Source organism: Canis lupus, chromosome 28, assembly GCF_011100685.1.
Source record: "Canis lupus familiaris isolate Mischka breed German Shepherd chromosome 28, alternate assembly UU_Cfam_GSD_1.0, whole genome shotgun sequence".
NCBI classification, from domain to species: Eukaryota; Metazoa; Chordata; class Mammalia; order Carnivora; family Canidae; genus Canis; species Canis lupus.
Window position 1 is genome coordinate 9,926,784 of NC_049249.1, and position 16,229 is coordinate 9,943,012.

Genomic DNA, 16,229 nt, shown 5'->3' on the forward strand with positions numbered 1-16,229 from the left:
TCAACTATGTAGATGTGGGATAGATAGATAGATAGATAGATAGATAGATAGATAGATATAGAATCCATACCCATTATCACAGAATCCATCAATCCATTATCACAGCTGGGGCTATGTGGGGCAATCTAGTGGAAACAGAACTCTCCCATATTATTAATCACAGTAAAGGCTCAAGTGACCTAAAAGCTCAACAGCAATGGGGTGGTCTGACTTCAAACACAGACTATGTGAAGGACCTCAGTTCCTCTTAGGGAACGTTCCCCTCCAGAGTGGTGGTGGGAGTGACCAGGCAGTGAAACTGATTCTGCATCTCTACCTGTGTGTTCCAAGGAAAAAGTCAGGAATGGGTATTTATTTATGTAATAATGTTTAAGGATTCCCCTGCAAAGTGAACTGTTCATCCAAGAGTAAGTTTCAAGTATAGTTAAGTGCAAAGTAAAGTAGTCAAGGAAAATAATCTCAACTCTATTTAGAGCTAGACGTCGTAAGAGCTTGAACTTGAATTGGTTTTTTCAGTGGTCCCAAAATTAACCTGCTCAGATGAGAAGTCCCTTTGTCTCAGCTGACTCGTATCCATCGAAAAGAAAACTATCACAAATATTCAGACATACTATTGTCAGTGAATATTTTGGTTTGATGTTCCGTGGATTAGACCCTGGTCATTCTGTGCCTTTGTCCCTGAGGACTATAAAGGGGTACTCAGAATAAGCTGGGATTTCTAAGATTATAGGAAATGTTTTGTCCAGATTGGCTAGGGAAACAGTCTGCAGGCAACAGGTGTACATTTCCTGAACAATCAAGCTACTTGGTCTGGGAATTTGATAGCTCTAGACTGTGATTGTTTAATGTCACTAGCATAAAATATTTTTTAACTCTCCATGCAGGAAATTATTGAAGATGGAGAAAGTTCTGAAGTTAAAGCTGTGTTAAATGATGAACGGTATCAGTCCTTCAAAGTAAGTAATTTTACATGTTATTTATTGAAAATGGTTTTTCAGTTACTCCTAGTACTTATTCTAAGTGGTCATATCAGCTCAGGCTGCCATAACAAAATGCCACAAACTGGATGGATTAAACAACAAATATTTATTTTCTTATAGTTCTGGAGCCTGGAAGCCTGAGACCAGGGTGCCAGTATGGTCAGGTTCTGGTTGGGGCTCTCTTCCTGGCTTGCAAATGGCCACCTTCTCAATGTGCCCTCACATGGCACACACAGAGAGAGGAAGTCCCGTGGGGCCTCTTCTTGTTAAGGCACTAATCCCATCATGAGGGCCCTACCATCAAGACCTCATCTAAAACTAATTACCTCCCAAAGACCTCATCTCCAAATACCATTGCCATGGGGTTTAGGGCCTCAACATATGAATGGAGGCAGGCACAGTCAGTCCAAAATAGTGGTCAAGGAAGCAGATGCCAAAATAAAAAAGGGTGCATGAGTTCATTACTATGCTAATGATGAGGTACAAATTGCCTTATTTTCTAGGATCTGTCACACATGGGTGCAAATATCATGGGGACACTAGGACCATGGGAAAAAACAAGGCTGTTCTTAAAGAGCAAACCTGTGTTGGAAGCTCTCCTCTGCATCCTGCTCTACTTTGAAGCAGGGCTTGTTACCTCCCAATGTTCCCCCACCTTGGAGTTGCAGCTGGCAGGGATTCCTGCCCATCCCTTTGGTTCCGGAGTGATACACAGGCCTAAAAAGGGGCTGTGGGCAGGAGCCTAAGTTTGGAGTACAGACAGCCTCGATTTGAGTTTGGGCTCTGCCATGTATCAGCTGAGTGATGGTAGAGAATTCACACAACCTACATGAGCATCCCTCTTAAAATATGCAGAGCATGAGCGCATGTAAGGGACTCTGGGTAGGAGGAGTGCCCAACAGGGAAAGCTGTTGTCACACATGGACAGCACAGGCCGCCAACCATCAGAATCCACAGAAGCCTCTGCAGATGCCAGAGCCCACCTCTTCACTTTCTTTCCATTTTGTAATACCACATGTCAGGAGAGGCCCCTCCTGAAACAAAAAGCTCTGTCAAAAGTTTACCATCACTCCCCAGCCCACTTGTCACATTCAGGAGGAACTGGGTCAGAAATTTCCTTACACTTTTTCCTAATCCCTTGACCTTAAAAAGTGTGACTTCATTGTCATAATGATCATTTTAGAGACTAAAGGCATGCCTTTCCCTCTGTTTCAGCTCTTTACCTCTGTGTTTGGAGTGGGACTGAAAACATCTGAGAAATGGTTCCGGATGGGTTTCAGAACTTTGAGCAAAATAAAGTCGGACAAAAGCCTGAAATTCACACCAATGCAGAAAGCAGGTAAGTTGTCTCTCCTACAGATCTCTTGCTGTTGCCAGGGGCTGGCCAGGTTGTGGTACAGCTCTGAGCCCGCTGAACTTCAAATCCGGTCTGGGCAAGCTGGGTCACTTGTTCTCTTTTTTTATATACTATGGTTAAAAGCACAAGCATTTGGAATCAGACAGACCTGGTTCAAATCCTGACTCCAATACACTGTGGTTGCATGATCTTGAGCAAGCTTGTTTAAGTCTTTGAGCCTAAGCTACCTCATCTATAAAGGACGAGGGATGGGGAGGGGCAACATTGCTAGTTCATGAGAAATAAATCAGTTAATGCAAGCAAAGTCCTTAGCACTGTGCCTGGCATAGGGGAAAGACGCTCTGCATGGTGGCTGCTGTCACTTCTGCATCCAGATGTCACACTGGGTTTTGCTGCTGATCTGGTCCTTACTGAACTGGCTCTAGATGTTTGGTCCTGGCTATCTCTCTTGGGGTGAGAGGCTAAGGAGTGCTGGGCAGAAAATGGGCATGAAGATTGAGGAGTAAAAAATATTTGAACAAACCAGAGTCACTGCTGGCACAAATGCAGATCTTCTTTAGAAACAGCAATACACCAGGAAATAGAAGGGAAAGTATGCAAATCTAGACAGAGGGTTGATCTACCTGTTCAGGACCCGCCAGCCTAAGAAGAGAAGACTATGTTGAGGCAGCTGAAGCCTTGCAGGACCTCCCACAGATGAAGGTGATGGCTTGAGTGCTTCCATTTATGGAGGGCTCTGGTGAACGTTTTTTAATGAAGAAATGCAAATAAAGGGTCAAAAAATTATAAGTGTTTTAAATATTTACTTTTAACTTGCAATAGAAATACAATATAATTGTGATGCGAAAGAGCAGACCACATTCAGCAGTGTTGACTATAGCCATCCCAAGGTACATTACATCCCTGGGACTTACTTATCTTCTAACTGGGAGTTGGTACTTCTTTTGATCACCTTCCTCTAATTCCCCCTCCACCCTCCCTCACCTCTGATAACCACACACTTTTTTTACTCCTCTGATTTTTCTTCTATGAGTTTTTGTTTTTAGATTTCACACATAAGTGAGGTCATACGCTATTTGTCTTTCTCTTGATTTATTTCACCTAACATTATGCCCCCAAGGCCCATCCATGTTGCTGCAAGTGGCAGGCTTTCCTCATTTTAGTGGATGAATAATATTCATACACACACACACACACATACACACACACCACAACTTCTTAATCCATCTGCTTTTGGACATTTAGGTTGTTCCCATGTCTTGGCTATTGTGAACATGACGGTGCGTGTATCTCTTTGACATAGTGTTTTCATTTCCTTCAGATACATTCCCAGAAGCAGGATTTCTGGATCACATAGTACTTCTCTTTTTAATTTTTGGAGGAAGCTTCCTCCATGAGTCTTTGGGAATAACCAAGTCATTATAACAACTGTATCTGAACTTTCATCCACCACTTTCCAACTCTGAATCTTCCCATCCTAAATCTTTATGCATTATCTTTAAAATATTACAGGGCACAGTTTATTGATCAAGAAGGTGGGTTATTCTTTGAGTGTTTATTACCATTGGTTTTAATATAAAATTTAATTGTAAGTTTCATATTATTTAATTTTAAAAAATATTTTATTTAAATTCAATTTGCCAACATATAGTATAACACCCAGTGCTCATCTCATCATGTACCCTCCTCAGTGCCCATCACCCAGTAACCCCATTCCCCCTACCCACCTCCCCTTCTGCAACCCTTTGTTTCCCAGAGTCTCTCATGGTTTGTCTTCCTCTCTAATTTTTCCCCATTCAGTTTCCCTCTTTTTCGTTATAGTCCCTTTCACTACTTCTTATATTCTACATATGAGTGAAATCATATAATAATTGTCTTTCTCTGATTGACTTATTTCACTCAGCATAATACCCTCCAGGTCCATCCATGTCAAAGTAAATGGTAGGTATTCATTCAAGAAGCCTGATTCTTCAATAAGAACTCATATTCGAAGAGCTTGCTTTCTGGAGGGATAGGAAATAGTCTCTTTCTTAGGCAGGAAATGGTAAGACACTTTCTTACAAGTCAGAAAGTAAAGAGTTATCATTACCATGAAAAATTTACAGCCAAGAGAATAGAGAATACACTTGCCTCTGGGAAAACCGTTTGGTGATACCTGTGTCATGTTTGCTCTATCTGGGCGCAGAATCCCTTCCCACAGAGGGCTAGTCATTTCACGTGTCACTCTCTCCGTTGACCTGTTCAATGGCCCCTAGGTTTCCTCTATTATGAAGACCTCGTCAGTTGTGTGACCAGGGCAGAAGCAGAAGCAGTTGGAGTGCTGGTTAAAGAGGCCGTCGGGGCATTTCTGCCGGATGCCTTCGTCACCATGACAGGAGGATTCCGGAGGTAGATAATGAGAGCTGCTTTTGCCTCTCCGGCTCTAACACCTTCAGTGGCTCCCCCTATTCAGAAGTTCAGGCTTCTGGGCATGATGCAAAGGCCTTTGGTGATCTGATACCAGCCTGTCTCTGTGGCCTTGTCTCCTGTTCCTCACCTTTCCACCCCAGCAACCCCAAATGGCTTGCCTTTGCACACATGGAGCTGTTTCACACCTCTGTGACTTGCTCAGTCAGACGCTTCTGCTTGGATTGGCTTTCCTCAAATTGCCACCTGACTGACTTCTCCTCATCTTTTAAGACCCAATTCAGACACCACCTCCTCCTCCATGCTTAGTCAGGCAGCCCTCTTCAGAGGTACCTGCCAACCAATTTGTTTGTATGCACAAACATGTTAGTGCTCTGTGAGAATCTGGTGCCGGGCACAAAACAGGTACTCAAGAAATATTGGCTAAGTCAATGAAGAGAATGAACAAACTCTTCACAGAGATGTGTGCAGTTGCTGGGTATTGAAGCCTCCTATTCAGAAAGAGATTTCTCCCTCCACTCCTCCAGCTCTCCCTGTGGCCCTCTTACCTGTTAGCCGTTCATTGGCCATCCTGGCAAGCCAAGTTTGAAGTGAGGCAACAAGTAGGAGAAGAAAATCAAATCTAAGAAAATACCTCAGTCAATGCCATAATTCTGAGAGCCCTCGCTCATATCATGTGCATAAAGTGCTTGGTTTGCTTGTCGCTATGCTTGTCTCTGTATGGACAAGTGGGGGTGAGTGTGCACATGTGCATGTGCAAAAGAAATCACTTCCTTTGTTATTTCTTTTACCCATAGTTATATAATCATATATGTACTATGTGTGATTTTTTTATTTCATAAATTTATTTTGCAAGAGTAGAGTTATACAACCAAGGACATCTAAAAAATATATAATCATGAACATTTTATGCTGCAAACCTTGAACATGGGGCACAGAAATAAAGGTGACTTTGAAAAATTGAGAGCTAAAAATATAATTCATTTCCATTTTATACTTTTTTTTTTTTGGTCAGGGGTAAGAAGATGGGGCATGATGTAGATTTTTTAATTACCAGCCCTGGGTCAACAGACGAAGATGAGGAACAACTTTTACCTAAAGTGATAAACTTATGGGAAAGGAAGGTAAGAAGGATCAAAAGTAGATGTTTGGACACTCAAGCATTACATTAATACAGTTGAATTTTGCATACTATTTACCTCATAATTGTGTGATGACCATCTGATTGATTCTCAATGATTTGCAACAGCTTATACGATGCCACATGACACACAATGAGACTTATCTGCTTGGAGTCCTAGAGTCCATGATGTGAATATCTATCTTGTTTATACACACTTGTTCTGTTTCCAAAGACATACCGCTGAGGGCGGTATGTCTCAGTGTCAGATGTGCAGGAGCACTACATCCCCTAAACAAATGGAGACCATGCGCCATAAAGACCTGGGAGGTGTGAGAGGGGCAGCCGCAGGCTTAGGGGTGGAGCAGGACCACTGGGACTGAGATAGAATTAGCCCAGGAGTCGTTGCTGGTGCCTTGAACTCTGCTGGTCAACAACCACCTTGACTTTATGCTGAGACGGGAAGAAGGGAACTAGCCAGGACAGGCTGGGCTCAGAAGCCTCCACCCACTGAGGAGATCAGACTTACCCTAGGCTACCTATTGCCAGGCAGAGGAAGTGAAGGATGAGCAGCAGCCAGAGCCACCTACAGGGCCCTGACTCGTGCCCCACTCCAGTGAGAGCTCCATTTCCCAAAGAGACTAGTGGGCTCGACCCCAGAGGCCTAAAGCCTGGTGGGCTGAGGAAACTGAGGCTGGTGTTTTTCTGGCACAACTTCATCCTTCCTGAGTGATCTATATGGCAGAGAGAGAGAAACCTCAGATGAAGTGAAATAAAAGCCAGGAGCACCAGAAGGGAGGACCCAACATTAGAACTAGATCCAAATTCATCTCTGAGGCCATCCCAAGTCCCCTCGTCCATCTCAGGAGAGAGGACACAGGGTGGCCAGGGAACCTGAGAGTGAACTTTCTAGGCCAAACCAGGGAAAGGAAGGATGAGGAAGAGTCAGCCCCACCTGCATGGGCCCCTCTGCTCTGCTCAAGCAGGGAAGTTGGCAATTTCTCATGGAGAGACAGCACAATTCATGGACTTCCTGATCAAGGCCTGTGGGACTGCAAGACCTGGGGTCCCTGTGAAGGAGGGCCTATTTAGTCTGGGTTTTTAGGCACTACACTTCTCATGCCGTGAGACTGTTCTGGACTAAGACCTGGTGATAAGGAGCCTTTCTCCTTTCGTCTTCTCTCAGTTTGAGGAAGTCATACCTCTGACCTCCAAGGAAAGAGATGGGCAGGCACAGGTGGAGGTGTGGGCATTTGGGACATTCAGGGTGTGGGCATTTGGGACATTTGAAGCACAACCCTGCCGTTTACTGGCCTTATCACCTAGTATGCTTTGCTTAATCTTTCCTCATCTATGAAACAGAGATGGCAAGGCTCTCTCACTTCATTAATGCGCAGGGGGATTAACTGATAATTATTAGATAAAGCCCTTGACACAGGGCCTGATAATGCCTAACAAACACTGGCTGTAAGCATGATTCACTCATGCACAATTATCCCTGAGTTCTGCCGGAGAGCCAGGCCCACTGCCAGCTGAGGGCCCCAGGAGCAGCTGCTCCTCCTCACTTGGGGACAAACAGGACCTTGAGGAGGGGATACTGAGGGGCAGTCAGGTGTCCCAGCTCTGCCTGCACCCCTGTGGCCCTGGGCCTGCCCCTACCACCATGGTTTTAAAATCTTCTACTTCACTTCTCAGCCCTGACGTTCTTACCAAGACTTCCATTTTCCAAATTGCACGATAATATCCCACGCAGGTATGTGCATGCACATACTCAGCATGCACGGGGTATGTGAGCGTCATGAGCAGCCAGTAGGCATCGGTTTGAGCTGCCCATCAGCTGAATCTAAATGTGAGCCTTAGGGTGCCTGGGTGGCTCAGTAGGTTAAGCATCTGCCTATGGCTGGGGTCGTGATCCCGGGGTCCTGGGATGGAGCTTTGTGGCGGCTCCCTGCTCCCTGGGGAGCCTGCTTCTCCCCTTGCTTGTGTGCTCTTCCTCTCTCTCCTCAAATAAATAAATAAAATCTCTAATTTTTTTTTTTTTTAAGTAAATGTGAGCCTTATAGAAGACCTCTTGGTCAGTGGGAAAAAAGGGAGGAAAAAGAGCTTGGAGCACTGTTGTGCGGTAGAGGTCCCCAGGCCTAAGGCTCCTCCAGCCTGCATTCTCCTAACCCAAAGAGGGGAGGGCTAACTGAGCATGGTGGGGTTCACCCCTGTGGGTAGGACCCTGGTCGGGACCACTCACTGTTCTACTGGGCTACATCCCTAGTTCCTGGAAGGCTGAGAGAGTGAAAGTGTTTACACTCTTTAGAGTAAAGAACATATTCACTCCTGCTGAGAAACAGACTTGACTTTGAAGAAACAGAAACCGAAGAATAATGGATCCTGGCTATCAGATAGGGGGAGGGCTGTGTCATTAGCCTGCCAGTGGGCTGCTCGGTCCCCTGGGGAGGGAGGGAGGAACATGGAAGGCATCCCTCCTTGTCAGGAGACCCTTAGTTTCCAGTAGTAGGAAGAAAAAAACATGCTGATAGGAAATGTAGTCACCCTGTGGCTATGGCTGGGTAGCCAGAGCCAGAAACTTCAAAGGGATTTTCAAAGAAGGAAAGAAGTTACCAAAGAATAAATGGCGAGCAACACAAAAGGGTAGAACACAGAGATGCCCCAAGACAGCCCAAGCCAGAGAGCAGGAAGCCACATCAGGGGCTGTGTGTGTGTGTGTGTGTGTGTGTTTGATACTTGTGCCCTACTGCAGAACAAGTGCCTGAACATGCAGACAGGAGCATTTTCAAGGCACGTATTCTCAAACACCTTGCAAAACTCAGAGCAAACCCTTACCCAGGATGGCCCCTTGTCTACAACCAGCCAAAGTGACTGTCGTGCAAACACAGCTCATAATTATTAGGAAGCCAGTGTTGTGGATTTTGGGGGGGAGGTGGGTGTTATTCCAAATAGGACTTCAAAGAAAGACTGGGTAATATTTTAATAGCTCACTTTTCAAATGTACATAATTCAAATTTACAAGAAAGGCTGCTATACTGTATTCATTTTCATAAAGTTTCATTAACAAGCAGAATTGTGTTTTCTTGAGCTGGTTATTAGATTGTTTTATGGCAACATTTGCCACTGCCCCCAAAGGGTCTTCCTGACACCAGTGCTTCCCTCCTAGCCCCCTTCAAACAATGTGTTCTTTCTTAATACCTTTCCTGAGGAATGTACTGGAGAGCTAGAGTCCTTTTCTGAGGTCAGGAAAAATGTCCCTTCAGAGTTTGGTGGAACTAAAACAATGTCTCTTGGAGGGCTGCAGAAGAAATGCAAAGCATTCCTTATAACAAAATAAACGAAACCAGGGGCACCTGGGTGGTTCAGTTGGTTAAGCATCTGCCTTCCGCTTAGGTCATGATCCTGGTGTCCTGGGATCAAGCCCCATGGCCAGCTCCCTGCTCAGTGGGGAGTCTGCTTGTTCCTCTGCCTCTGCTTGTACCCACATGCTCTCTCTCTCTAATAAATAAATAAAATCTTTAAAGAAAATAAATAAACGGAACCAATGATGCTTAAAGTGTGGTGCCTTGACCAGTAGCATCAGCATCACCTGGGAACTTGTTAGAGATGCAAATTCTCACTTTCCCTCCACTGAATCACTGGGGGGAGGGGGGAGAAGGGAGGGCCCTACAAACTGTACTGTGACAAACTTTCCAAATGCTTCTGATGATAAAATTGGAGAACATCTGATCTAAGGAATGCATAATAACATAGCTACGATGGAATTATTTTGAGGTTATTTGCCTTTTTAGTTGACACTCAGATTTAGCATTGATTATCACTGCCTCTCCCTGCCCCACATCTGCCCTGTGCTGTGAGAAATTGCCACAGAGCAGACAAATTGGAGGATCTCTGGACACATCTTATCTCTCTGACTCGGCAACATTAGGTAGGATAACCATCACTAACTTTATCCCACTCTCCAAGGCGAACAGAGTGACAATCTTAAAATGCTACCTAGAAGTAGTGAGTCGTCCTACCCCAAAGCGGGGCTGAGCCTCCAGCCACAACCCTTTGGGCCAAGGAAACTGGGTCATCAGTATAATATAGAGGGACACTCAAAGCACCTGCCTAAAAAGCGGCAGGGCTGTTGTTCATGGTTGGTTTGTACTCGAAGGTGTAGGGCAAGTTCCTGAGCACAGACTTGTAATTCAGAAGTAAGGAGAGGGATTCTCTGGTGGCTTTGCCAGAGGTGGGCTTGGCCTCTCTAACCACTAAATTTCTCTGCAGCAGAGAGAGGATAATGCACCCACCTCCTGGCTTCCTCTCCCAGTGCCAGGTGGGCTCACAAAAGGGAAAAGCATGGCCACACACTGCTCAAACCTGTGAGGCTTCTGTTGAGAGCATTCAGTAAGAGCCAGTATAAAATTGCAGACCCCGTCCACTGGGGACACTTCCTGATATCTTTCTGTTTGTTTTCAGGGATTACTTTTATACTGTGACCTCGTGGAGTCGACATTTGAAAAATTAAAGTTGCCTAGCAGGAAGGTGGATGCTTTAGATCATTTTCAAAAATGTTTTCTGATTTTAAAATTGCACCATCAGAGAGTGGATGGTGGCAAGTGCAGCCAGCAGGAGGGGAAGACCTGGAAGGCCATCCGTGTGGACCTGGTCATGTGCCCCTATGAGCGCCGTGCCTTTGCCCTGCTGGGCTGGACTGGCTCGAGGGTAAGTGCTATATGGATTCAAAGATGGGGGATTCAAAAGATGAGTCTATTGAGGCCCAGGAAAGAGACAATGGCAGCGGAGGGAGGCATTGCCCCTGCATGTGGTCAAGTGAGACTGATTAATTTAGAACAGTGTGGGCTTAGGCCGGCAGCAGTTCACCTGGGCGCTGGTTAGACATCTAAATCCTCCCCCTCATCCCCACTCCTGACCTCTTGAATCAGAAAGTCTGGGGATGGATGGAGCCCAGAAATCTGTATTTGAAAAAAGCCCTGCTCATGTTTCGGATGCAGCTAGAATGCAGCTTGTCTGACAGACCTGAGTCTCTGGGAACGCAGAATCTGTTGAGGAAGGGGAGAGTTCTAAAAAGAAGTCCAATTTTATACAAGGTCAGACCAGTTAGGAATCACTGGCAGAAATGGTTGCCTTTTGTTCATTTTGTTTGAAGACAGGCATGTTTCCAGCACATTCTAGTCTCTTGTCTCAGAGTTCTTGGAAATTACTGCTATTGGTTCTGCAGGTGCTGATAGGACACTAAGCTTTCTACTCTTCGACTTTAAGTGGTTTAGCCTCTATAAGCTCCAGTTGTGCCATCTCTCTTGTGGGTAACCTCCTAATGTTGCCATTTGGATTAAACAAGAGGCTACATGGGTTTAAATGTGGCACCTGTTCAGTATATGGTAGCTACTTGTGTTATAATCTTTATGCCCTACTTATGCAGCCACTGAATGTGGTGTGTTTTGTCTCCAGGTTGATACCTGTTGGTGGGTGACCAGAATTAGTTCTAGTCTAAAATTCTTTTTTTTAAAGATTTTTTTTTATTCATGAGAGACAGAGAGAGAGAGGGAGAGAGAGAGGGGGGTGGGCAGAGACACAGGCAGAGGGAGAAGCAGGCTCCATGCAGGGAGCCTGATGTGGGACTCAATCCTTGGGACTCTAGGATCCCCCCCTTGGCCGAAGGCAGATGCCTCAACCACTGAGCCACCGAGGTACCCCTAGTCTAAAATTCTGCAGGTGAGAAACTCAGTTTCACCTTTTTACCCAAAGATTTCAGGGCCTGGGAATTGTTCTCAACATAACATAGTGTGAGCAGCCTTTGCTCTAAATGCTGGAGAGGGGAGCATGAAGACAGTGTCCCAGGGCTGAGAGGAAGCACAGTGCCCAGTAATACCTCCATATTTTCACAGACCATTAGCTACTTCACTCAGAATCTGCTTCACCCTGATTTGTTCACAACCCTGGCTCCCCCTCTGCCACATTATAAAGGACTTCTGTTTGGAAAATCTGTCTTCTTACACCCCAGGTGGTGGTGGGGAAGGGGTCCCAGCCTCAACCAGCTTTCCTAAAAGAGGAGATGGCTCATCGCCACTAGAGGGCGCGATTACCCCATGCTTCCCTCCTTACCTCTCAGGGAAAGATCAATGTTTAGAGATCTACGCTTCCTTCTCCCAGGAAAATCAACCTGGGTGGCAACTATCCTCAATCTTAGGATCAGCTTTCACTCCCTGCAGCCCCAGAGCCCACCCTTGACCACGGAACAGGATATTCTGGGATAGGCGGCTCAAACCATCAGTTTTACAGAATCTCATCTGAGACTGTTAGAGCCAGAGGGGACCTTACTTATGCACGTCCTTCATCCTCCTGTTCAACCAATCAAGAGTCAGAGAAGCTGGGTGACTTGCCAAAAGATGCACAGCCATATAGGGACAAAATCCAGGCTGGAATTTGGGTCTCCTGACTCCTAATCCTCTCTATAATAGTGATATTGCAAATAATAATAATAATAATAATAATAATAATAATAATACCTACTATTTAGGGCTGCCCGGGTGGCTCAGCGGTTTAGCGCCGCCTTCATACCGGGGTGTGATCCTGGAGACCCAGGATGGAGTCTCACGTCGGGCTCCCTGCATGGAGCCTGCTTCTCCCTCTGCCTGTGTCTCTGCCTCTCTCTCTGTGTGTATTCTCATGAATAAATAAATAAAATCTTAAAAAAAAAACCCTACTATTTATCCAGCATTTACCTAGGGCCAGGTATTATCCTGGACACAATCCTTGCAACATTTATTTATTCACTCAACAAACATTTGCTGTACATCTTCTAGGTGCTGGGCACTGTTAGAGAAGGGAGTATGGTCATTAACAAGTCGGGCTCCTGTTTTCAAGTAGCCTACATTCTAGTGTGCACGAGCAAGCGCAGACCTCTGTCATCACGGACCTTTGCCCTCAGGGAGAAAACTGCTTTGAGAATGTTTAGTGGAGATAAATAAATATTTCATTATAGGGATTTAGATATCTCTAAACACATAATACTGAAGACATTCTAGACTTGATAGTAATTTATTTTAATTATATCTTGTCCAGCAGTTCGAGAGAGACCTCCGGCGTTATGCCTCTCATGAGCGGAAGATGATCCTGGATAACCATGCATTATATGACAAGACCAAGGTAGAGTTGTCTACCCAACATGGGCTACTTCAATCCTCATCCCAATGGCGGGCTCCTTGAGCACTTTTCCTGACCTGATTTTAGTGCTCAGGTTCAGTTTCTTTTCCCTAAGTGTCCTGCTCCCACAGATCACAGTTAAGAGCAACTAGAAAAATCCTGATGGGAGCATGATTCCCACCTGGCCCAGAATGTACCTTAAGGGCTTTGGGCTCGATGATGATGAGCTTGCTGGGCCCTCAGAACCAGTACAGCGGTGAACATTAATTGAGTTTGGTCTGTATTTGGTATTTTTAGTGAATAATTCCAAAGGAAACCAAGGATTTCCCCAAATCATAAATACCACTCAAGTACCCCTTAAATGTAATGGGCAGTAACGTTTTAAGTGACCATGTAAGTCATTAATGAGAGTGTAGTGCAAGAGACAGAGCAAAAGAGATGTCCTGAAATGTAGATGGGCAATCAACTAGGCTCACTCTCCAGCTATATAACTCGGTATCCAAATTCATGGCTCAGCAAAATGATAAATTACTGTATGAATTATGAAGAGTTAAATATTCATCTGTTAAATCTACAAGTTTACTCTTCCAAGTGGTCAAGGTCTACTGTTCTTACAGTGGTCAAGGACACTAAACTATAAGCTCTGAGGGGAATAAGACACAAAATAACTCCTTCTCTCCATAAGTAATGATCTTATGCTCTAGGAACTATAAGCTCTGAGGGGAATAAGACACAAAATAACTCCTTCTCTCCATAAGTAATGATCTTATGCTCTAGGAACTTACAGTCTAACTGAGCTGTATTCAATTAGAGCTATCTCAGTTACAAGTCAGAAACCCAAACCAAGATGGCATGGCAAAAAAGGGGTCCTTGGCTTATATACTGCAGCATCTAGGGGTAATACCAACTTCAGGTGTGGCTGTATCCAGCTGCTAATGCAGATTTCCCTCAGTGTTGGTTTCATTCTCAGGCATGGTTTTCCTATGATTCTCATCCTTCAAGCTTGACATAGAAGAACCTCTTTCTTAATAGTTCTGACAAGAGTCCTAGGTGACATTCATTGGCCAGGCCTGGGCCATGTGCCCATCCCTGAACCCTTTACTGTGGCTATTTGGTCTGGCTTGGATCATGTGGTAGCCCTCTTTGAAGATGGAATTAGGCCCACCTGATCCTCATGGACTGCGAGTAGGGAAAGGTGGTTTCCCAAAGAGAGAATCAAGGTGCTCTCAGATGAGAGGGCTGTAGATGTTGGCAGGAAAGCCTCAAGCATGTGAGTGGAGGCAGATTTACATAACACAATTTAGGAATACTTACAAACTAACACATACTAAATAGTTTAACAACTGACTACATCTTACATGCCCAACGCTGTGGGCATGTAAGGCAAGAAGGGATGAAAAAAGTGATGGTTGGTCTAAAAGACATCATAGGGTGGGAGCCTGGGGGAGGTTGGGGTGGGGACAGAGGAAGGCCTGAACCCAACATATAATTGCTTCTCCTCATTACCTGGAGCAGCAGTGCATAATTCTGGCTGCACATGAGAGTTATCCAGAGCCTTTTTTTTTTTTTTTTTTTTTTTTTTTTTTATCCAGAGCCTTTAAATAGATTGGTGGTAGAACCTCTCCTGAGATTCTAATTTCACTGGATTGGGGTGTAGCTCAGGCTTCAATGTTTTTTTAAAAGTTCCTTCAGGTGGTTCTAATGAACGACTGTGGTTACAGATCCACAAGAAAAATACCAAATGCCTGTAGCTAAATATGTAAGGCTGTTGTAATTTTACTTTAATCCATAAAATACCATATTTTTGGGTGGGAAAATGTAAAAATTACAGAAGTCAGTTAAGATAAAAAAAAGAAGTCAGTTAAGACAGCTTTTTATACTCAGAAGCAGGGAATTATGTTTTGGTAATAGTTCATTCTGCCAAGACAATTTACAAGTAAAACTTTCACTATGTCAGCATTGAGATATTTAAAAATATCTGAATGCACATATTTCTTTTTATACTTTCAGAAAATATTCCTCAAAGCAGAAAGTGAAGAAGAAATTTTTGCACATCTGGGATTGGATTACATTGAACCATGGGAAAGAAATGCCTAGAAAAAATTGTCAACTTTTTTTCAGCTTTTCTTCTTAGGTTAAATAAATTATGCTTCATATTATAGTAAAGATGCCTTAGGAAAATATGAGATTCTTTAAGCCTTATTGAAATGCAGATTGCTTTCAGAAATAGTTTTGGAAACATGATAAGACACCACCTGGTAATGGATTATGCTCTAATAGGCCATTTGTATGACTGTTGCTTAGAATTCACAATGCATTTTTCCATAGAATTGATGTTGAAATTGGTGGCTTGTTTCCAGGGAGGCTCATCAAAGCCCACTTTGCCCACAGCGTAGCTGAAATACTGTATATCTGCAATAAAAATAGAAGGAAACAAGATGGTAGAGTCTTCTTTTTCACTCAATACTATAAAATATTCTAAATAAAAGTGTGACAAAATGAAAAAAATGAGGAGTTTAAGATTTATCTCGAGGAGAGAAACAGGTTTAACGAGAAGATCAGAGATTCTAAGGGCATTGTGGGTGCCTTCTGGAGCTTTTGGAGGATGGAGTAACTCCTGATCCACTCTGCTCAGGTCATAGTCGGCTTCTTCTGTGTCCATGGAGCTGTTTCTCTGGGCGTCCCAACACAAGACCACACATGGATGTGTTCCCACTGCTTTCACTCAGTAATATAATTTCCTAAACTGGGCGCCTGGGTGGCTCAGTGGTTGAGCATCTGCCTTTGTCTCAGGTCATGATCCTGGGGTGCTGGGATAGAGTACCACATTGGGATCCCCGTAGGGAACCTGCTTCTCCTTTTATGTCTCTGCCTCTCTCTGTCTCTCATGAATAAAGAAATAATCTTAAAAAAAAAAAAAAAAAAAAAAAAAGACTTTGCCCCAGCCAAAGGAATATCTCCCCTGTTTTCTATCTCTGAGTCTCTCTCTGGATCTTAGTGGCACTTTCTCTCTCAGGGAGGTGTTCTCTCTTGGTCTTTTCATCTTAGGATACCCAAGGTAAGGGAGGCAGCTTTGAAAGTATGTGTTGGCAGGTGGCAGTAATTGATTGGGTTTGTAGAACCTGTTCTTAGGTATTTGAAGAAGAGGGGACATGTTGCTGAGCAATCAGAGGCCTTGTGTGAGAAAGAAATGCCTCCACAACATATCAAAGCAGAG

General features: G+C 44.2%; 1 protein-coding gene across 4 annotated transcripts in view; it reads left to right on the forward strand.

The window, feature by feature from the left end:
- Nucleotides 1-15,449, forward strand: part of DNTT (DNA nucleotidylexotransferase) — a 29,098-nt gene extending 13,649 nt beyond the window's left edge. For 3 of the 4 annotated variants that reach the window (XM_038577947.1, XM_038577949.1, XM_038577950.1), the window contains exons 5-11: nt 885-956; nt 2,196-2,319; nt 4,593-4,725; nt 5,759-5,867; nt 10,325-10,570; nt 12,932-13,015; nt 15,023-15,449. In XM_038577947.1, coding sequence (XP_038433875.1) covers nt 885-956; nt 2,196-2,319; nt 4,593-4,725; nt 5,759-5,867; nt 10,325-10,570; nt 12,932-13,015; nt 15,023-15,109 — 855 coding nt within the window. In that variant the 3' untranslated portion in view covers nt 15,110-15,449. The remainder of the gene's footprint in view (nt 1-884; nt 957-2,195; nt 2,320-4,592; nt 4,726-5,758; nt 5,868-10,324; nt 10,571-12,931; nt 13,016-15,022) is intronic. The other variant, XM_038577948.1, reaches the window with a different exon arrangement.
- The last annotated feature ends 780 nt before the right edge of the window (nt 15,450-16,229 follow it).